General features: G+C 33.0%; 2 protein-coding genes across 2 annotated transcripts; one reads left to right on the forward strand and one right to left on the reverse strand.

Annotated features, from left to right (window-relative positions):
* Positions 1 to 1,596: 1,596 nt before the first annotated feature.
* Positions 1,597 to 6,852, reverse strand: LOC133200261 (cytochrome P450 10-like). Its single transcript, XM_061336078.1, has 11 exons — positions 6,727 to 6,852; positions 6,318 to 6,515; positions 5,896 to 6,092; positions 5,491 to 5,681; positions 5,160 to 5,380; positions 4,903 to 5,043; positions 4,421 to 4,587; positions 3,031 to 3,109; positions 2,392 to 2,554; positions 2,269 to 2,312; positions 1,597 to 2,050 (listed from the first exon to the last, which is right to left on the reverse strand). Exons 1-11 carry the CDS (start codon positions 6,850 to 6,852, stop codon positions 1,940 to 1,942), a joined length of 1,638 nt encoding a protein of 545 aa, XP_061192062.1. The 3' UTR covers positions 1,597 to 1,939.
* Positions 6,853 to 10,271: 3,419 nt separating this feature from the next.
* Positions 10,272 to 18,547, forward strand: LOC133200264 (ferric-chelate reductase 1-like). The gene is made up of 13 exons (XM_061336080.1): positions 10,272 to 10,342; positions 11,558 to 11,655; positions 12,504 to 12,692; positions 13,112 to 13,207; positions 13,333 to 13,474; positions 13,721 to 13,828; positions 14,538 to 14,653; positions 14,875 to 14,961; positions 15,195 to 15,269; positions 15,392 to 15,491; positions 17,287 to 17,433; positions 17,724 to 17,794; positions 18,217 to 18,547. Exons 2-13 carry the CDS (start codon positions 11,560 to 11,562, stop codon positions 18,307 to 18,309), a joined length of 1,320 nt encoding a protein of 439 aa, XP_061192064.1. The 5' UTR covers positions 10,272 to 10,342; positions 11,558 to 11,559; the 3' UTR covers positions 18,310 to 18,547.
* The last annotated feature ends 4,956 nt before the right edge of the window (positions 18,548 to 23,503 follow it).

Below are 23,503 nucleotides of genomic sequence, written 5' to 3' on the forward strand. Positions count from 1 at the left end.
TATGGAGGTCCACAAACCAAATAATCAATATGAAGTTTGTATTGAGGACCATTACCCAAATGATCCGTATGAAGTTTATCTTGGGGACTTTTAACGAAATGTTAATACATGTATTGATATATAACAATCCATAGTATCAACTCTGTATTGAGTTTGAGGTGTATATAGTGGTCCACAACTCAAAATTAATTTACAGAGTGAGGTTAATATTGAGATGCACAATTCAAACGTTCAAAATGATGTTAATATTGAAGGCAACTACCCTAATGCTCAAAATTAGATCTGTATTGAGGACTACTACCTAAAAGATGTGCGTTAGTTTTATATTGAGGTCCACTATCCAAACCTTCAATGTGAAGTTTGAATTCCACTACGCAAATTATCAGTGTGAGGTTTTTACTGTGGTCCACAACTCAAATGTTCATTGTGAATATTAATTACTGTTCACAATCCAAACGCTCAAAATGAGGTTTTTATCGAGAGGCACTGCCAAAATGTTGAGATGAGATTTGTGATGATGACCAGAACCAAAATGCTCAGTGTGGTGTTTGTATGGAGGTTCACTCTCTACATTCATGGTTAAGTTTATATTGGACTGCTGACTATTACCCAGATATTCCATGTGGGGTTTCTACTATTGTATTTGAGATTGTATGGTGGCATATTTCTGCCCCCTACATGCAAGACAAATTATGTTAACATGCAACCTAATTATGTAGACATGCAACTTATTTATGTCAACATGCAAGATAATTATGTAGACATGCAACTTATTTATGTCAACATGCAAGATAATTATGTTAACATGCGAGTTAATCATGTCAACATGCGAGATAAGTATGTTAACATGCAACTTAAAATATAACTCGCATGTTGACATAAATAAGTTGCATGTTGACATAAATAAGTCGCATTTTAACATAAATAAGCTGCATGTTAACGAAAATATCATGCATGTTGACGTAAATAAGTCGCATGTCTACATAATTATGTTGCATGTTAACACAAATAAGTCGCATGTTGACATAAATATCTTGCATATTAATATAAATAAGTCGCATGTCAACACAATTCTGTTGCAACTTGCTTGTATGATGTCGTATTCTGGCGTTAGTAAGTAAATTTTATCAACATTTAAATTAGATTCTGAAAAGAGATTGGTAACTTGCATGTCGACATAATTATTTTGCATGTTGACATAGTTTTCTTGCATGTTAACATAATTTATCTTGCATGTAGGGGGCAGAGATATGCCGCCATATTATTGAGAGTGACTACCCAGATATTCAATGTGATGTCATATTGGGAGTCATATTACATAGAATTGACGTAATTTTTTTTCAAATTAAAGATTTGCCATTGGAGAAATTTTCTTCGGAGTGTTTATCAAAGATTTTTTCCCTTATTAAACTGATGTTTATATATATATATATATATATATATATATATATATATATATATATATATATATATATATATATATATATATATATATATATATATATCAAGAAGATACAAACAATCTTGAAATCTGATTTAAAAAAAAAAACTTGTACAAGACATGAATATAGAGTCATAAAAAGTATGTCATTAAGATTTCATTGTCTGCTGTCAAAAAGCATATAGAACATTTAATGTATTATTGAAATATAGCTCGTGAATTACACATGACAGATCAACATTATTTGCTACAGAAGCTTTCTTTTTCCCCTCGATTAGTGAAAAAACCTGTCTCATGTACAAGCATAAAGTCTTTGCAAAGTTTCAGTTAACAATGAAATTATACCTCGAGCTTTAACAAACGTATACGTTGTTGCATTATTATTATTATGAAATATCACTGGTGATGATACACTTTGTTTGAAATATGTTTAAAAAACAATAGAATTATTGCTCTTGTCAATATTTTCACTGGTGACGTACATTGGTAGAGACTTTTTCAGTTCCTTGGAATAAACGAAAATAGAAGAGGACGATCAGAGTTCATCACCATATTCAACACGGGCTCTACTGTTCCATGATTGTACTCAATCTTAAAGTTCTGTACAATCTGCAACATATAAGAAGCTAGAAATCATCTTCCTTAGTTTTGGCAAAACTACTGTAACATTTTTAAAATAATATCGGTATCTAAAAAATGTTGAGTCCAAAGAGAATAAACTCTAATAAAGATAATTACACTTCATCTGTTATTTTTCCTAATTAATAGCCATCCTAATTCCCAGATGAAAGCTTACATGACATTATTTTATTAAAACCCATATTTACCTTTGTCAAAACAATGTGCATCTCTTGTTCTGCAAATCTCCGCCCTGTGATAAAATGAGTGAAAACATCAGCCTTCATTTTTTTCATTCCTTTTTACATTGAAAAAGAATATTATCTACAAACCTATGCACATTCGGGCACCGTGTCCCCAGACGAGATTCGAGAGTGCTTTCAATTCCTTATCCATGTGGCTTTCCTTCAACCACCGTTCGGGTTTGAAGGTTTCTGGGTCTGGATAGAATTTGCTGTCTCGAAACATGCCATACAGGTTGGCCTGTACATGGGTCTAGTGGAAAATTAAACAAGAAAACATTGATGTAACCATCAATTGTCGCCCGGGAAATAAATAAAGTAAACAAAGGAAATGAGTCTTGATCATCAAACCGCTTCGATATGTGTGAAAAAGGCATGCGTCTATATGATGATGGAGACGATAGTCGAGAATATTTTGAAAACTTATAGTCGGATGAAAATCGAATAAAGACACATGCATCGGTCCTCCGGGCTGCTATAAAAAATTCGGTTATAAAGATATTAAACAAACTTGTAATTGAGGTCTAATCGGGTAATAAATATGAAAGTATAATAGGCAAATCGATATAAATGGTCTAATAGGTAAGTCGATATTTGGGCCTAATGGTTTAAAGGGTCTTGTAGGTAAATCAATACGAGGTCTAATAGACAAAATAATAAATAATCGCTTAGGTAACACAAAACCAACACGCTTTAGGAAGATTTTAGAATGATGCTAATATTCCCTACCCCAGCTGGGAGGGAGTAACCTCCAATCTCTAGGTCCTCTTCCAAGTACCTGCTTGTGGTGAAGGTGAGAGGATATAACCTGTAGAGAGAAAAAGGTGAGAGAATATAACCTGTACAGAGATAAGGTGAGAGAATATAACCTGTAGAGAGAAAAGGTGAGAGAATATAACCTGTAGAGAGATAACGTGAGAGAATATAACCTGTAGAGAGATAAGGTGAGGGAGGGGATATAACCTGTAGAGAGATAACGTGAGAGGATATAACCTGTAGAGAGATAACGTGAGAGAATATAACCTGTAGAGAGATAAGGTGAGGGGATATAACCTGTAGAGAGAAAAGGTGAGAGAATATAACCTGTAGAGAGATAACGTGAGAGAATATAACCTGTAGAGAGATAAGGTGACAGGATATAACCTGTAGAGAGATAACGTGAGAGAATATAACCTGTAGAGAGATAAGGTGAGAGAATATAACCTGTAGAGAGATAAGGTGAGGGGATATAACCTGTAGAGAGATAAGGTGACAGGATATAACCTGTAGAGAGATAAGGTGAGGGGATATAACCTGTACAGAGATAAGGTGACAGGATATAACCTGTCGAGAGAAAAAGTGGGAGGACATAACCTGTAGAGGGATAAGGTGAGATGATATAACCTGACAGAAATGAAGTGAGTGGACATAACCTCTAGAAAGTTAATACGAAAGGATTAAACCTATAGAAAGACGAGAAGAGAAGAAAAATTTGTAGGGAGATAAGGGGAGAGGAAAACCTGTAGAGAAATAAGGGGAGAGGATATAACCTGTAGGGAGATAAAGTGAGAGTAGATAACCTTACAGAGATTAACGTGAGAGGATATAAAATTTAGACAGTGAAGATGAAAGGATAAAACCAGTAGAGAGTTAAGGGGAAAGGATATTACCTTTAAGGATATTACCTGTAAGGAGATAAGGTGAGAGGATATAATCTGTGCAGGGTTAAGATGATAGGATATAGAATTAAGACAGATAAGGTGAGAGGATAAGCCTCTAGAGAGTTAAGGGGAGAGTATGTAACCTTTAGAGTTATAATGAGAAAGGATTAAATCTGTAAGAGATAAAAATTAGTTGCAAGTAGAGCTGTATTCAAATGATTGGGTATCAGGTCTGAATTTCAAAACGTAATTTTAAAATACCGTTCGCATGAAATGTTTGAAGGACTGAAACACTAGTCCATCAAAAAACATGAAAATGAAGCAAAAACAATTTAGGTGTATGCTAAGCTATTCGGTGGGTTTTAGAACAATCCATTTTGGATTGTCCACTCCAATTCTCTAGTGTGTGATTGTAACATCAAGTAAATCAAGTATGCTAAAAAAAATTTTGCTTTACCTAATCTAATATCTGATACTACCTAAACGTTTCCTTAATGACTGCCTTGACGTAATGCAGTTGAGAAAGTTTCTCAGGAGTAATTGCTTCGTTGTTGGGTAAAACTCTTTTTGTTTCTTCGTATAATTTCTCTTGGACTTTTGGGTTTTTGGCTAGACAGTATAGGACCCAAAGAGTACCACTGGAGGTCTGCAGAAGACAAGAAATATACACATTGATATATATTTATAAGAACAATTTACAGAATATCATCTGTCCTCAATGAACTTTGATCGGATTCAATATTGTTAAGAGGAAAATATTCATAAGAGGTATTTGAGACAGAAGTTCTGTTGATAAATCCTTCAGCTAAGTCACTATCTCACTATCTTTCTCATTCAGGATTTATGTGATTTTGAAGAGGAGACAATATGTCTGTGTTCAGAAATGTTTTATATCATGAGCAGAAGTGCTTATTTTGAAACATATTTGTCCAAAAATCTGTCACTATTCCGGAATGCCTACCGTTTCCGTGGCACCAACAAGGACATCAACACAAGTAGACAAGGCTTCTCTCTCTGACAGCGATTCCTGATTTATCATATACTCAATAAAAGACGACTTTTCACCATCCTTGGTGGGGTTCTTTTGGATTTCAGCCGCTTTCTAAAATGATTTTTTTTTCAACTGAACAAAAACAAATTACTTTGGTATCATATAAAATGCTTGAACTATTTATCACTGATTTTACCTGTTTCATTCTCTTGTATTTAAATTATTACCCTGTCTATATACGATCTACCAATTCGAAATACGTTGTCGCAGTGATTTTCATATTTTTTCCATGGTTTTGTGGGAATCATCTTGTAAATTGGAAAACTATACAAGAGTATTTGCATATAATGGAATAGGCCTTGCAGATGTTCTATGAATTCTAGAGCCTGGGTCGGAGGATTTGGTCCAAAACAGCCTAATCTGGATTCGAAGAGAAAGGTACCCATAGCTAAAGATGTAACAGAAAAGTAGTATTAGTCCCAATAGAGCTTAGGCAGGAAATCAAGATATTTTTTTTCATGAGAAAACAGAAAAATTTGGGAAAATAAGAATACGTACATTCCATGGCCCATTTAAAACATTCTTTTTCAATGCCAACAACTTCATTGTGTTGATTTCTGAGATTGGAGAGGTGTGTGATGAAGTCGTCTGCTACTTTGTCCATGCTTGTACAATAGTCCAACACCTCCTTCATCTTCAGCATTTTCTTGGAGGTGGCACTCCGGTACTTGTGCCACTCAGAACCTTGGCTGTTACCATGCAAACATAAAGGTTTGATAGGTTAAAAATGCTCCTGTGTCTAGGTTTTAAGTTTTACATGAAGTTGCATTACAATATTTGTCTATAAATTCAAATAGGTGTTTCTTTCACCCTTTGTTTTGATGGAATCAATTTGGATTCATGTTACCTTCTTAAAGTGTTATACATAGTCATACAACATAAAATATTCCTTTTCAACCTTACGCGTTTACAAGGCCTTGTCCCATCTTGTTCTTCTCACGATACACGAACCAGGGATCAAGAACACGTCGTTTTGGATACTTTCCCTCTGCTCGTATGACCTTGTTGTACTCAAAAGGGTCAGTGATAACAACTGTTGTCATATTAGCTATTTGTTCTTTAAATACAGGTCCATATTGAAGAGATCTTTCTGTAAATGCCTGTTGATAAGTTTATATTTATATATACTTGTAAGTTGTAACCCAAACATTGCTAGTATTATACATGTTATATGTATTATAGTATTTGTATTTTTATAAGGTTAATGATGTACTGAGAGCTTCGAAGATGTTTTATGTTACATAAACTATGCTCAACTACTAGACAAATAAAAAAAAGAAAATATAGAGTAATAGATAATAAGATTTTTTTTACGTAAGATTCACCTCAAACAGTTTGTCGAAGCGGTATCCATCTTTCTTTGTGTAATCTAACAATGTACCTATGATTGGAAGTCCTTTTGGTCCGGGGATTTTCTCGAACGGTTTGGCTGTATCCGCTGAAGTTTGTATATTTGGTTCCTGGTGAGATGATTTTGGGTTTTTTATTCGGTTTATGTTGTCTAACACTTTTTGGAATGGACCCTTTGCAATGAAAATATACAACACGTATGTCATGATGTATGGAGAGAGACAAAATAATTATTAATTGTGTTTATATTAATGAGTACTGTTGTGAATGTTTTTAGTAAATCATCAAGAATGCGCTTTTAAACAATTTCTCTTAGAGACTTGATTAAATTATTGAACCAAAATATTAGAAAGTGTTGTTCTGTCACGTGATTTTCTTCCTTACTGTGATTGGTGCTATTTCTGTTAAAGCGATCGCCTGCCGGTTTGTGGCGGATGTAGAAACCACTCGCTTTTGAGCTTGTAACGTTTTTGTGAACAGACCGCCGAAAAGTGTGCCTTTTGTTGCCATTTTTATCTTAGACAAAAAATCAAATAAATATGTCTTATATCACGTAAACTTTGCTTACGTACATTGTTTTAACTTTGAATACAAACTAGTTTCTTTTTCTATCCGACCTTATAGTACTTTTCAGCAATTCGTGCAAAAATAAAACTTTTATCTCAAGATTTCAAGATAACATCTTCACCAATATATATATATATATATATATATATATATATATATATATATATATATATATATATATATATATATATATATATATATATATAAAATCCCCCTCCCCCCAAAAAAAATTAAATTAATAAAAATTAAAATTAAAACAATAGATAAAAGCAATCAATCAAAGCAGCATTAGAGCTATATAAAGGGACCATTATACGGTATAACTTGTTTTAGATTAATAAACCTTACCTTTATTCGTTTGTAGTTTTCCTTAAAAAATTTGGTAGTTTTTTGATCGAAACAATATATAAATCTTAGAGAGCACTTGATGGTACCGGCTAGCACACGGCATTCTGAAATTAGGGGCTTTTTATATCTACTTAGCTGTCACGTGATATTGTTGATGATGCATGTTTTGGTACACCGTTGGTCATCAATATAACGCCTACTCTAGACTAAGGAAGTTATTTTGGTAGGTTGCAGTGCTCATATTATTTAATGCGAGTTAAACACATTTCAAATGAATACAAGTTATTATAAACGTCTTTGTCCCCTCGATCTACAAGCATAAAAAGAAATATGATGCAAAAGTTTCTTAGTGCAAAGAAATAGGGGTATGCGAGTTACAAAGGATGCAAAGAAATGGGAGGGTTTGGAATGGAAAATAGTCTAGAGTCATTTCAATTTTCTTGAATATATATTATGCACAACTTTAATAATGTTGAATATTGTTTTCATGTTGTTTTGGTGGCTCACATTTGGGTCATATTTAATACATTCTGTCTTCTGCTAACGTGATATTTATACATGTAGCTAGAGGTTAGTTAAATAATCAAGAAGTCAATTCCATTTCAAATTAATTTGTGATTTCTATTATGACATCAATGAAATATGGGATTTCAGTTTAGACATGAGCTTTCAATCATCGGCAGATCGTGTTTAGGCAGCACATTGATTCATGCATTGATTTCTTTCCCATTCAAAGTGAGAAACACTACTTAAGGTACCCAGCTGCAGCAGCGGAAAGGCTTTGAAAAGACTTTGACAAAATCGCATTTTGTCGCTGAGAAGTGCAAGACGAAAAACTTCGGTAGAATTTTATGAGAATGCGATTAATTCTGGTTTTAATCTGATTTTAAGGAGTGTTCGATGTTCTTAAGTCTTGATACAGAGAAAGAAGTGCGAGTGGTGAAGACAGCAAAATCCTTCGGCTTATGATGCTACTTTCCTTTCTCATCATTTTCTACATAATCATTGTCAAAACAAAATATAATGAATCCTTCTTGCTTAGTTATTTGTTTTTTTTTTCAAAATTAATTTATGGGGTGGGCGGGTTGGGATTCAACTTCAATTTCCGTGTGTTTGTAGATATGGTGCTGTCAACGAATACTATCTAGAGTTATAAATTAAAGCATTATAGTTGTAATAAGTATTGCACAAAATTTCTCCATTATTCCATCATATATATATATATATATATATATATATATATATATATATATATATATATATATATATATATATATATATATATATAAGCATCGATGCATGTGCTACATGTTTGCTTTTGATGTTTTCACAATCATCATAGATGCACATAGATTTATTGGTCTAGCTACTAATTGTAGTTCAGAAGATCTAAAATAGATCTGTCACGTGACTGAACATTATCGATCTGTTTGTCTGTCCTAAAAAGACTTTTTTGCTGTTGTCCAGTAACAAAATGATAATATCCCTTAAAGAAAAAAAAATCACAATTTCATCAGGGACCTATATATAGGTCTCTGTTTTCATCAACTTTTTTTTCTCGCTTTCAAATTCCCCAAACTCCTAGTACAGGTTATCAAATCATTCGCACCTCGTCCCAGTCGTCATATTAGACCATTTTGGTCTTGTATCCCTCACTTAATGAACTATGATAAAATTCTTCCGATCTTGATTTATCAGGTGAGAAATTAGCTGGTATGGTGTGTGATGATGAGTCAAATCAAACGGTAGCTTCCACCGTAGTTAACTGCATGAAGATTAATGGAGCTAGTTTAAAATGAAGGCGAAAAAAAAAGACCAGGGTGGTTAGTTTCTTCAGGTGAGTGTCGTTTCCCATGGGCATTTTATGTAAAAATAGCCGAACGGAAGTGAAGTTTGGGAAGTGTAAACAACCAAGTCCGAAACTGACCATTCGAAGTTTTTCATCAGTTAGGACCCCTAGATCTAATATACCTACAGTAACAGAGGTAAGTAGATTTAACTTGTTTGACATCAAATCAGCTTCAGAAGAAAAGTCACTTAGGTTTTCAATGACCACATTTTAAAAGTTCTCGCCCTTTTGTTACTGGTGACATGGTGACTAACGTTATATTGTATAAATTGATACACTGTCAACAGCGTTGCAAATGCATGCTGCGATGCATCATTGCAAATGAACTATATTGCGAGAACTTTTAGCCAATAGGCCATTTGCATTGATGCATGCATTAAAAGTTTTCATCTAACAATACATTTAAAGGAAGTTAATTAAGGACCCTCTATGCATTGCTTACAAACAGTTCTAACTGGAATAAATTGCCCTTCGAAAATAATTACATCTAATTTGAAATCTACATTGTAACTATTACTCAATATGCAATCATTTCAGGCACTCTCCTACATTTTACAAGGCAAAGATAAACTATATTGCACATTTTCATTTGCATGTATTGTCCCCATTTATTATTTTAAAAAAAATGTTTAAAACAATGATAACTGCATACGTTCATGTACTTGCTTTGAACATAGGCTGTTTTAAAATATGACTGACACCAAATGTTGAAAAGGTAACTGCACAAATTCAATATTTAACATTACACCAGTATATCTATACAATATTTTTTTTAATGTTTAAAAAAAAATCATTAATGCATGTACAAAAGATCCTTAACTTGAGATGAGAGTATTATCAGAATTCTTTTACATCTTCTATTTATTCACAAATACAATGTTAAATAGTTTAGGTCAATCATGCGTCACTCAAAGCATACTCAATTAAAAGTTCAAATTTTAGAACAAAATTGAGAACATCGTGATATGTTGATAATAGCTGTTCATGTTTCATTGAGTTAACCTTATTATACAGGTAAGTTATTATGCAAACACCCACATGTCTTTTTCCTTGTAATTTGTAAAAAGCTGAACATATATGCAGAGCAGATGACTAGAGGTAGATTTTGACTAACTTATACAATTTCAGGTGATTCAATGAAGTGATTGATTGCTATAAATATATACACCTGACCTGCTTCAACGACTTTAAAGTGCCTGTACGAGTGGAAGGGCTGGGATGTTGACCTGTTGAACTGTAAGTTTTAATAACATTCACATAAAAGTTTTTACCAAGACTGTAGTATATCAGTTTCAATGCTGCTTACCGGTATATAATATGTGTCAGTTAATATCCTTCTAGCAAATGTGTAAAGTAACGTTTTAGAACTATTTTCTTTAAGCACTTAAAAAACTCTTCGCACACATAATCACAGATTTTTTTTTGAAACTTCATGCATAAGTAGGCCTTTAACCTACAAACTTAAACCAATACTAATTTGGTTGCCATAGATTTGATTCCCAGGATATGGGTCTTAGAGTTGAAAAAAAGAGGATATTTTTAGCAGTTTTGTATCCTCAGTGTGGCTTGTGCAGTGACAAAGAATGTATAGGAATGACAAGTGTTATAATAATTGCTTAAAAACTATCATGGGGATTCCATGTTATATAGGTCAAAACCATGTTTATATCTGAATTTTAAAAGTAAGAAAAACTTCAGATAAATTCTAATTTTTTATGGCTTTGAGTAGAGCAGGGAGCATACTATCTGAATATTGCCCACTGGAATTTACACAATCAAAGGTCTTGATCGGTCATTGCATTCATATAACAAAACAGCAACAGATCAATTTCTTTGGAAATGCTCACAATAAATAATTTAACTTGAAAAAATTGCATTAATTATCTGATTATATCTCCAATTAATTCTGTTACAAAACATAGATCTTTTTTTTTATTTTCATAAAAGGAAAATGTCCATAGCAACAATTATTTAACCTTCAACAAGTTGAAAGTACATTTTATCATTTTTATGTATCATAGATGTAAATGTTAGAAAGATTTGAAAAAAGGACTCAATGAAAATCCACCATGTAATAATGTGAATTTTTACTACCTTGGTAATTTGTTTCCATGGTAACACCAAGAATAAGCTATATTCCTCATGGACTCTTTGGTAGAGTCTGCTCATGAAAATTTTATTCTCACGTTTAATTCTGCTATTAAAGATTATATAGAGCAGTAACCAAAATTGGTGAAAATTTTGTTTCACTTATAAAACCAAACAACAATCTCATAAAAAAATAAGGTGTCAAAAAAATTTAGCGATCTACAGTTGTCCTTGATCTACAGTATATACTTTGCATTTTTGACTTGATGCAGAAATTAATTATAGATTCAGATGAACAGGGAATCAGAGAGTGAAAACATAGAGAATTCGTTGGTTTTGTTCATGTAAACATGCTTCTTGTAGATATGAGGAATTCTAGACAACTTGAAATGATGTTAACAATGTGGACGTCTACCTTTCTGTGCTGCTTGCTGTTTGGACAGGTTGTCCAGTCACATGCTGTAAGTATAATGGAAAACATCAACATCTACACAGAAACTCTATTTATCAAACTATTAGATTGGCTTTAAATTGTCAACAATATAAATATTTTTCTAATGAAATACATGTGCCGTATGGTTAACTATTCAAGTTTATTTTTCTGACTTGTCTCATTACTGTACAATCAAGCATTCAGAATAGAGATGGAACAACACACTCTTTTCTGTATTGATATGATGATTTTTGTGCCATATGATATATAGTAGCTCTATCTGTTGTAAAACAAAATTATTTAACAATAGTGGTGTTAATATATTTCATATTTATATTTACCAGTACTTTAAAATATTTATTTCATATTTTAAACTGAATCATTATAAGTGTCAATATTTCTATATACACATATCGATAATTCATCCTAAAAGAATTGATATATCGTCCCAGTCCCAATTCAGATGATTTTTGTTAGAGGAATTCTCATAAATTAGAAGTAAATCTGTCTAATACACAAGGCACAGAAGGTATTTTAACAATGGTCACTTACTCCTAGCATTGCTACACCTAATTGTTTCCAGATTTACTTCTTGACTTGTAGAGTACTCAAGTATATGTGTACTCATATTTCTAATGACTGAGTATTAATATTTGTTAGTTTATTATGTTTGGACGATTAATCAGAGGACACTGTATTTTGGATGAATGTTATCATTTATCAGCAAAGAACATATGGCTAATATATAACTGTAAATGTAAAAGATATGAGTATTAGTTGTCCTGACAATGTGTTGAACAAGCTTAAACATAAACCTCAGAAAAAAATTTTTGAAGATATTTTTATTTCATGTTATTTTCACTAATTTTTGTGCAGGCTGGCCAGTTTTCCCAGGATCCAGAGTGTGGAAAGACCCGAGGTTGCTATAGCGACTGTGCCAGTGGATGTACCTATGAGGTAACCTGGCAGGACATGAGAACCTATGTGACCTTCACTATGAAGTATGACCTTGAAAGTGAGACCTCCAGGTGGATTGCCCTGGGACTGTCCCAGGATATGAAAATGGTATGTTAATTCTATCTGCTAGAAACAGGTTATGGGAAATATAGTCAAAATTTGGGCATTCTTAACAGCATGACCACTGTGTCGATTTTTCAGTCTGTATTTCAACATTTTCATATGATGTTATATTTTGTATGCAAGCGCATTCAGGACCCATCAAAAAATATGTTTTGAATGCAATATCACAAATTGTCAGATTTAAACAAGTTTAATTCTTACTAAGAACAAATTTTTCAATTCCTTATAACAAATTCAATCTGAAGTAACAAATTTGTTGAATTAGTTTTAATGGAGTCTAAGATTTGATTATACATTTGAAGTCTATTGGTCAAAAGTTAATAGTATTCTTAGTCTTAGCAATAGATTTTGTAACCATCTATTATTGCATGATATGATTTTTTTACGTAGATTTTGTTATTTAGGGTAGTGATGAAGTGGTTGAGTGTCACAAGGAATTGTCGGGTACCGTGAAAATGTACAGATCTCGGAACACAGGAAAAAGTCCACCATCAGCACTGGTGAGTCTTCTTACACCATCTCCTCAGCTTTCTATAATTTAGTGTGCTGGATAGTACTAATACTGGAACCAACTCTTAAGTATTAATTGTCAATAAAGTACATGTTTACTATTTTGTAACTACAGTCAGGGACAGATTTGCAGCCGACCCAGGGGTCAGTTGATGGCAGTGTCCTCACCTGTGGGTTTAATTTACAGAAGTCAGCGTCACTTGACCTTGATGCTGATTCCTATCTTCTCTTTGCCAATGGACGTCTTACTGGAAATGGTACAGTGCCTACTTCATTATATTAAATCTACTGGGTAAAGTAGAACATTTCTACTTTTCCAGCAGTTACTACATACTGTAATTAAACATGAGCAATTAACAAAAGTACAATATAAAACATGTTTCAATTTTTAATGCAACATGTACTGTGACAGTACTGATTAAGATTGAGTTAGTGTAGTGAATTTTAACTACCAGTACTTGTAAGTATAACATTTCTGTATGTATATGTTATTGTAATTCCAGTAAAAAGTAAACATTCAACCACTCCAAAGATATCTCCTAATGTTGTGGACTTACAGTCTGTGCAAGTTATTGGGGGATCAGCTGTTCAAGTCCTCATTAAGGTTCATGGTACGTACTGCAGTTTTGGGGTACCAGTTATGGGTACCAGTTATGATACAAAGCATAAGAACAAAATGTGAGAAACTATTTTCCATGCTGTCATAATAAATGACACTGCACTAATATAAACAAAACCTGATAACCATTTCATGTATGATACTTCCCAGCAAAAGATTTTTCTGTTTTCTTTTGGCATTATTGCAAGAATGATTGAAGAATGATTTTGTACAGGATAAGCAAAAATATTCTTTTATCTGAGTATTGTTCTTTTACTTTGGGACAAAATTTCCACGAATGCTGGTTATTGATGTATATATTCTATGCTAATAAAAATACATGTGAGAATGAAATTTTTTGCGAGCAGATCCTCTCACATAATTACACGAAATTCTTGCAAATAATGTGATTTACAGTATACATGCAATTACAAATTCAGTAGAATCAGATATTATATCAGTGCAGCAAATGTATATTATCCAAAAGAACGACAACAGATGATCTTTACACCAGATCATTTATGGTAAAATCTGGTTGAAAACGAAACCACTGATATTGAAGAATAGCATGAGAATGTGAAGAAAATTAGAAGACGGACATTATTTCAGACTTTCTTAAGAAAGACTCTGAAGAAGCTTTATGTGACTGTAAAAATGAGATGAAGATTAACAGTTTTAAATATTTTGGGTTGATTTTGCCCCTTTTATTTGGACATTTGTAGGTCTTCTGATGATTGCAGCCTGGGTGTTGTTTGCCAGTGTAGGAGTGGTCTTAGCCCGATACTATAAACCAGTATGGGCAGATAGAAAGCTATTGGGAGAGAAGGTCTGGTTTCAGGTAAGTATTTTAATTGTTATTTAACCATTTTTTAATCTGATTATGATGGAAATATTTTCAGTTGATTTAATGTTAATCATTTAGTTTAGTGATAGTACTTGTGTGATCATTCACATATAGTTCTGAAAACAAGAAAGAATGTACATGTATTAGTTATTTTTGAGTTAATTTGTAGTGAGATAGTTTCATTTTATCTAATATGACCCATTTATTGTCTGTAGATACATCGTCTGCTGATGATTATGACTCTGTTATTTGTTGTGGCTGCCTTCATTGTAATATTTGTACAAGTAGAAGGATGGAGTGAAGTAAGTATATAAACCAATTTACATAGAGATCATTTCTGGTACAGCTTGATGCATATATTTATCTTCCATGATGTGTGAAACTTCAAAGTTTGAAATAACATAAGAACAAATATGCTGTTGTTATTCTGCATATACAAAGTGAAAATCTAGATTAAAATTTTATTAAGATTTTAAAAAATAATTGAATCATTTTTTCTTCATTGCTACCCTAATTTTGTGTTTGTATTTAACAGTTTGGGGATGCAGATGATTACAAGAAGGCACATCCCTACCTTGGGGTCATAGTGACTGCACTGACCATTATGAATGTAAGTGTACATGTACTTAGAAATTACAGATATTGCAATATAAATTTGTGTATAGTGTCCTGTATTATGTAATTTTATCAGTGATCTATCATTTACACCATTTCTTTTTTTTTTTTTTTTAGCCATTGATGGCTTTGTTTCGTCCCCACCCAGATGACAAATATAGATTTATCTTCAACTGGGCTCACTGGTTTGTGGGAACAAGTGCCCGTGTACTTGCAGGTACAGATCTTTATCAAATTCATCTTAACAGTATCCAGAATTCTCATTAGAGGTATATTGTTCATAGTTAGGCTAGGAGTTAAATTGGTAAAATCATTCAAATACAGTTGAACTTTGGTATCTTGAACATCAAATCTCCAATACCATGGATATGTTGAAGCAAGTTTGAATTCCAAACTATCTTCTCTTTATCTAGTTTGACCTCAGTATCTCGATTTCCTTGGATATCTCGAAGAGTTCAAGATAATTTAACAAGTTTTGATTATACTGGTTGCCCTTGAAGAGTAAATTGTGTATTTATCATGAATTTTGAAGATGGATACTATGATGAAGTTTGAAGTATTATTGAAATCTATAAAATTATACCATCTAAACACTCAGGATATTTTTATGTGAGGCTGAATTCATTTTACTTTGCTGGTTTAAAGATACATTGGGCTCAAGTAATGTTTAGGGCTGTATCAATATATCGATATATCGATACGTATCAATATTTAAGAATGTATCGTATCTAAAAAATAACTTCCAATACGTATCGGACAGGCAAATTTTCTCACATTTCTGTGAAAAAGTCGGGAATTTCAATTACCAAAGGTTATATTTTTACTGTTTTGAATTAAAATCGATCAATAATGATATAATCATTTATTATATATTTGTTCAATGATACAGGATTTTTGCATCCCTGATATGAACACAGGCACGCGCCCTGTATTACACACCCTGTATCAGCACCCTTTATTTTACCCTTTATCACACCCTTTATTACACTTTTCCGGAACATCTCTGTATTTTTCATTTGGAGTATCTCGGATCTTTTTCTATTAATTGTTTATGAAGTTTATTTAAATTGTAAATTTTCATCAGATATTTTATGCTATTCAAAATAATTATTTGTTTAATTTATAATTATTTCATTTCTTATCACTGTATGCATTGCCTTTGGAAAAAAATAATGAGAAATGAAATTCAACGAAAAAAAAGAACATATTCAATTATTAAGAATTAATTAATTTACAGGTTTATATATGATTTTTTTGACACTATTTTCAAATATATAATAAAAACAACAATACATGACAAAATCTGTATCACACCCAATATCAACCCTCGACCAATATCAGCCCTCTGGCCTTCGGCCCTCGGGCTGATATTGGAGTCTCGGGTTGATATAGGGTGTGATACAGATTTTGCCATGTATTATTCTCTATTTAATCATTAAGGAGATAGCACATCTTAGATAAATATTACAAAATACATAGACAACTTTATTTTAACATATTGTTTTACAGTCATTAAAAGTTTGAATTTGATGTGTAATTTGTAGAGACAGTGAGACAAGACCTTCGAAATGGGTTATAAAACAATTAGCTTTTATAAAATTCATGCATTAAATGATTTATAAGACTTTTTTGATAGACTTGTTAAAGAATCCAATATATCGGATATCGCATTATAGAACATTGTATCGTATCGTATCGAATTTTTTTGCTCAATACACAGCCCTAGTAATGTTGTACCTGTGCTTAGTACTAGTACAAGACTACAATGAACTTAAAAATTTTGTTTAAATTATGTTGTCATTAAGACATGGCACACAGATATCTCATGCCAGACAAATTTATGCTAACAAACACACATTATAATAAAGCACTAACAAACACAGGAATGAATACACTCCAAGAGATACAAAGAGCTCTTAATAAACAATGTATATATGATACATTGGGTTCCTTATGTATAATAATTCATTTTTTAGTTTGTTTGACATGTTTATTGCCTTATCTATTTTCAGTTATTACAATTTTTATTGGAGTGACATTGTCCGGAGCTGGAGCACCAGAATATGTATTATACATTCTGGCAGCATATACTGCGTACCAGCTATTTATAGAACTAGTGCTTGAGTTCCACGAATGTTTTGTTGTCAGAGCTAATAGTGGTATGTTATGACATCTCATGATCTTTCATTGTATTCTTATTTATGTGTCATGTTATTTTTTTCTTCTTCTCATAGTCTTTCAATTTGTAATTAAAGTAAAGATATTACTGTGAAGAACTCTTAATAGTAAAAACTAAATTAGCTTATAAGAGGCTTATTATCTGAGGAGGTAACTTTTTTATTATTTGTCAAATTTGGCAATAATGCACACCCATCCCAGATTTTTCACTTCTGCAGCTAGTTTAGGTGGTAGCTAGAGCAATTTAAAGTCTGTTATGTGTTTTCTTTAGGCAGAGAATCTGTGTATGAAATGAAGAAAGTATCTGACCCTGACCCAAATTCTTCAGAAGTTGTCACCAGGGTAAGTACAAGTACATTCATTACAAAAGTTCTCTGAATTTTGTGTTATGTACAGTCATTTGATTTTGGAAACGTTAAAGAATACCAGTAAATGATCTAACTAATGTGTTAACTGTTACACAAATGTACATAATACTGATAATGATAGTGAACAAAATGACCACATAAACTATAACTGTGCTTACAGAACCCAAACCCAAAGTTTAGTCTTCAAAGTGGTTCATGTATTAAAAATACATGCAGATCTCAACAGACAATAATGACATACATTGTAAATTTCTATGACCATAACTTTCAGATGACCTTGGTTTAGTGTCATGACTCTGACTGAGTCATGGCAAATCCTTTAATAGTTTTATAGCTTCCACTGTTTCTTATCATAGTTTTTTCTGCTGATTAAGTGATGTTGACTTTATTTTTCAGGGGGAACCATTCAAAAAAGTGGCGATTGGATTGCACACCCTTGTGATTGTTGGTTTTACAGCGGCTATTATGATCAGCGTGGGAATAAATTAATCCAGAAAACAACAGAAGTATACCTCATTTCACAGGAAATAACGGTAAACGGAATATAGGTACACAACATCAAATCAGAGCTACACAAATAATGGGGTTGAAAACCTTTTATATTGTTTCCAAAGAGTTAAGAGTTTTGTATATTAATAAATATATATTTGATATAAAATGAAAGATACTGAAGAATAAAATGGCATAATAGATTTTTGTAAACTACATGTATATAAATGCTGATTGAAGTTTTACAGGAACAGTGAAATGTTTATGCATTTTGGTTTTGTTTTTTTTAATTGAATTTTTTTTTACGTTAGTAATTTTTCCATTGTATATTCATGTATCTCACTATTACTGTGAAATCACATATTTTTGTGTGGTCAAATGTTCGAGGTTTGAAGAAAAATATTGGTTCAGGAGGATTAATTTCATGGATGGGAAAGTATTGAGTAGTTATATATGACATTTTACATTTCATGGTGGACATGAATTCATGGGTCTCTTCATACCTTGAAAACAATGTAAATTACCCCCCCCCCCCCAAAAAAAAATAGTGATTCCACAGTATTTCTTTAGTTTCTTGGGAATACAAATGTATGCTCAATATTTTATCAGATTTTATTTATTCTCAACAAACATGAAAATGCTCAGATCAGAAACAGACAAATCACAAAAAAAGTTGATAGATTGGTTAAAAAAGAGAACAAATACATAATTACAGTTTGTTATGCCTTGCCATGAATATGGCCGGGGCATATAGTGTTTGTCATGTCCGTCTTCCGTCCTTCCATCTGTCCTTCTGTCACACTTTACATTTAGCTCTGTTCAAAGCTCAGTTTCAAATAAACTATCCAAGATATTTTTATCAAAATTCACATGCTGATAGATTGATGAGACCTATGCAACTGCATCAACATTTTTTGACCTTGACCTTTCCTTTGACCTTGACCTCACTTTTCTTAAATTAGTGTTTAGCCCAGTTTTAAAGATACCATTCAAGATAGTGTAATCAAACTTCATATGTTGATACATACTGATGTAAGCTATTCAACTGCATCAACATTTTATGACCTTGACCTTTCCTTTGACCTTGACCTCACTTTTCTTAAATTAGTGTTTAGCTCAGATTTAATGAAACAATTCAAGATATTTTTAATAAACTTCATATGCTGATACATACTGATGATAGCTATTCAACTGCATCAATATTTTTAGCTCACCTGAGCTGAAAGCTCAAGTGAGCTTTTCTGATCACCCGTTGTCCGTCGTCCGTCCGTCCGTCCGTCTGTAAACTTTTCACATTTTCAACTTCTTCTCAAGAACCACTGGGCCAATTTTAACCAAACTTGATACAAAGTACCCTTGGGTGAAGGGGAGTTTAAATTGTTAAAATAAAGGGCAAAATCTCCTTACAAGGGGAGATAATCAAGAAAAGACAAAAATAGGGTGGGGTCATTAAAAAATCTTCTTCTCAAGAACCACTGGGCCAGAAAAGCTGAAACTTATGTGGAAGCATCCTGGGATAGTGTAGATTCTAAATTGTTAAAATCATGACCCCCGGGGGTAGGGCGGGGCCACAATAGGGAATCCAAGTTTTACATTGAAATATATAGGAAAAATCTTTAAAAATCTTCTTCTTAAGAACCACTGAGCCAGAAAAGCTGAAACTTATGTGGAAGCATCCTGGGATAGTGTAGATTCTAAATTGTTAAAATCATGACCCCCGGGGGTAGGGCGGGGCCACAATAGGGAATCCAAGTTTTACATTGAAATATATAGGAAAAATCTTTAAAAATCTTCTTCTCAAGAACCACTGAGCCAGAAAAGCTGAAACTTATGTGGAAGCATCCTGGGATAGTGTAGATTCTAAATTGTTCAAATCATGACCCCGGGGGTAGGGCAGGGCCACAATAGGGAATCCAAGTTTTACATTGAAATATATAGGAAGAATCTTTAAAAATCTTTTTCTCAAGAACCACTGAGCCAGAAAAGCTGAAACTTATGTGGAAGGATCCTGGGGTAGTGTAGATTCTAGATTTTTAAAATCATGACCCCCGGGGGTAGGGCGGGGCCACAATAGGGAATCCAAGTTTTACATTGAAATATATAGGAAAAATCTTTAAAAATCTTCTTCTCAAGAACCACTGAGCCAGAAAAGCTGAAACTTATGTGGAAGCATCCTGGGATAGTGTAGATTCTAAATTGTTATAATCATGACCCCGGGGGTAGGGCATGGCCACAATAGGGAATCCAAGTTTTACATTGAAATATATAGGAAGAATCTTTAAAAATCTTTTTCTCAAGAACCACTGAGCCAGAAAAGCTGAAACTTATGTGGAAGCATCCTGGGGTAGTGTAGATTCTAAATTGTTAAAATCATGACCCCCGGGAGTAGGGCGGGGCCACAATAGGGAATCCAAGTTTTACATTGAAATATATAGGAAAAATCTTTAAAAATCTTCTTCTCAAGAACCACTGAGCCAGAAAAGCTGAAACTTATGTGGAAGCATCCTGGGATAGTGTAGATTCTAAATTGTTCAAATCATGACCCCGGGGGTAGGGCGGGGCCACAATAGGGAAACATTGAAATATATAGGAAAAATCTTTAAAAATCTTCTCAAGAACCACTGGACCAGAAAAACTGAAACTTATGTGGAAGCATCCTGGGGTAGTGTAGATTCTAAATTGTTCAAATCATGGCCCTCAGGGTAGGGCGGGGCCACAATAGGTATTACAAGGGGGGAAGTCTGGTAATGAACAGCATGGCCAAAGTTACTCAGGTGAGCGATGTGGCCCATGGGCCTCTTGTTTACCTTGACCTTTTCTTTGACCTTGACCTCACTTTTCTTAAATTAGTGTTTAGCTCAGTTTTAAAGATACCATTCAAGATAGTGTTGTCAAACTTCATATGCTGATACATACTGATGAGCTATTCAACTGCATCAACATTTTTTGACCTTTACCTTTCCTTTGACTTTGACCTCACTTTTGTTAAATTAGTGTCAAACTTCATATGCTGATACATACTGATGAGAGCTATTCAACTGCATCAATATTTTTTTACCTTGATCTCACTTTTCTTAAATTAGTGTTTAGCTCAGTTTTAAAGAAACCATTTATAATATTTTTATCAAACTTCATATGCTAATACATACTGATGTAACCTTTTCAACTGCATCAACAATTTTTTACCTTGACATTTCCATTGACCTTGACATCACTTTTCTTAAATTAGTGTCAAACTTCATATGCTGATACATACTGATGTAAGCTATTCAACTGCATCAATATTTTTTCACCTTGACGTTTCCTTTGACCTTGACCTCACTTTTCTCAATTTGTGTTAAAATGTTGCATTACTAATATACACTCGGCGGTGCATTCATGTCCTAAGGACATATTTCTAGTTTTATCCTAAGATAAGATTAGGTTGACATCTAGAAATGTGAGATTTAGAATTGTTAGTATTTCCTGAATGGATTGTGTGAACACACCACAATCTCACAATTTGAGCTCCAGTTAAGACTAAGCCTATTCTGTAAATTTCTGTTCTATGGTCCACTCTATTGTCCTTTGTTCCTTGAAGGGGTCATTTTTCTATGCAGTGTTCAGAATGTTTCCTCTGTACCCATAGCCATGAAGAAGAATTTTGAATAAGAAATCTGAGATGGCCATAGTTTCTTTTGCCTAACAGAGACATTTTCCCCCATTGTACATTGTTAAACAACAGTTTTTGGTGGATGTAATCCACTCATGGATCCAAAGCGTTGTATTTGCTCAATAATTTTTTGTTGTTGAATTTTTAAAATTGTTTTATATCCACTTTGTAAGTAAGGAACATTTTTATTGGTCTGATAACTGTTTTTGTGTATCAGGCGAACCATGAAGATCTTGTGGGGTTTTTTTGTAGTATTTAATTTGGAAAAAAAATGAAATATGTTCTTTGAAGTGTTAAGATCTTGTTATTGACATAGGGTTTTTCCCTTCATTGTGAAAAGTTTTTGCATAATAAACCCAAGAAAAGTTGATGTTATTTAGAATCACAGAAATATATATATATACGAGGGGTTATCAAAAAGTTCGTGGACTGACGCGATAAAATTAATAATATGTAGTCTTTGCTTACAAAATTTATGTGGAACACAAAACAACAAAAGTTTAAGAAATGTTGAAAATTTTAGCTTGATACGTTGATAATTTGCCAAATTATTCTAAAATTAAAAAGACTTTATGTGATCACCCGGCGCTGTCGCCGTTTAGTGTCATGACGTCCGCTTAACGTCATTGTTTCTTAATGTCCGCTCTCTCTACCTCATACACTTATCTTGATGAGATTACCTGGAGTTAAGTAAGGACTTAAACCCGTCTTATTTATATGAATTTACAATGTCATGAGCAGCTGTTTTCAATGCATATAATATTGTAAATGGATCTTTATATGGGGAAAGATCCTCACTTGATTATGCCAGAATACTTAGCTTGTTGGAGTTCAATTTCTACCACACATGATCAACGTCAATTTTCGACGTGACTGACTTTTGACACCCTGACTACAAATCGACACTAACTGTGCATATTTCATCTCTCTGAATCTTTTTGGGCATTAAAAAACAAGTACTCTGGATGCATTTTATTTTTCTGTAGCCAGTTTAAACATTCCTTAGGTCAATACCAGTTTTTCCAGGAGCGAAACTCTATAGAGTGTTTGAAAAAGAAACCCCTCCCCCCTTTTGACATTATTTTCAATCCCATAATTGTTTGGACACTCCATATAAAATTTACGATAAAATTTCATAGAAATTACAGAATGGGGTAAAAATTGCAAATTTTACTGAACAGATGTTTCATACCACAAGCCTGAATTAACGAGATTTTTTGATGACAGATACACATATCTAAAGAGTTTTTCTCAGTTACACTCAGGTAGAAAAAAACGTCTTATTAGAGGTTGCGCCGCCTGGACATACCTTTGCTTACAAAAACACTAACAATTTATTAAAAAATAAAAATTATGATTTATGGTTTACTCTATAGATAGAAAAGATGATGCTAACTAAATGTGTAAAATTTCATTGATGTATCTAAAGCGGTTTTAATTTTATGACGCTAGTCCACGAACTTTTTGATAACCCCTCGTATATTATTATTATGACATTATGTTGCTATGTTACATTACTTATTGTAAAGCTTCTGAAGATTG

The sequence above is a fragment of the Saccostrea echinata genome, unplaced genomic scaffold (genome assembly GCF_033153115.1).
Source record: "Saccostrea echinata isolate AGI-Se365-2 ecotype Australia unplaced genomic scaffold, CSIRO_AGI_Sech_v1 ptg000037l, whole genome shotgun sequence".
In the NCBI taxonomy this organism is placed as follows: domain Eukaryota; kingdom Metazoa; phylum Mollusca; class Bivalvia; order Ostreida; family Ostreidae; genus Saccostrea; species Saccostrea echinata.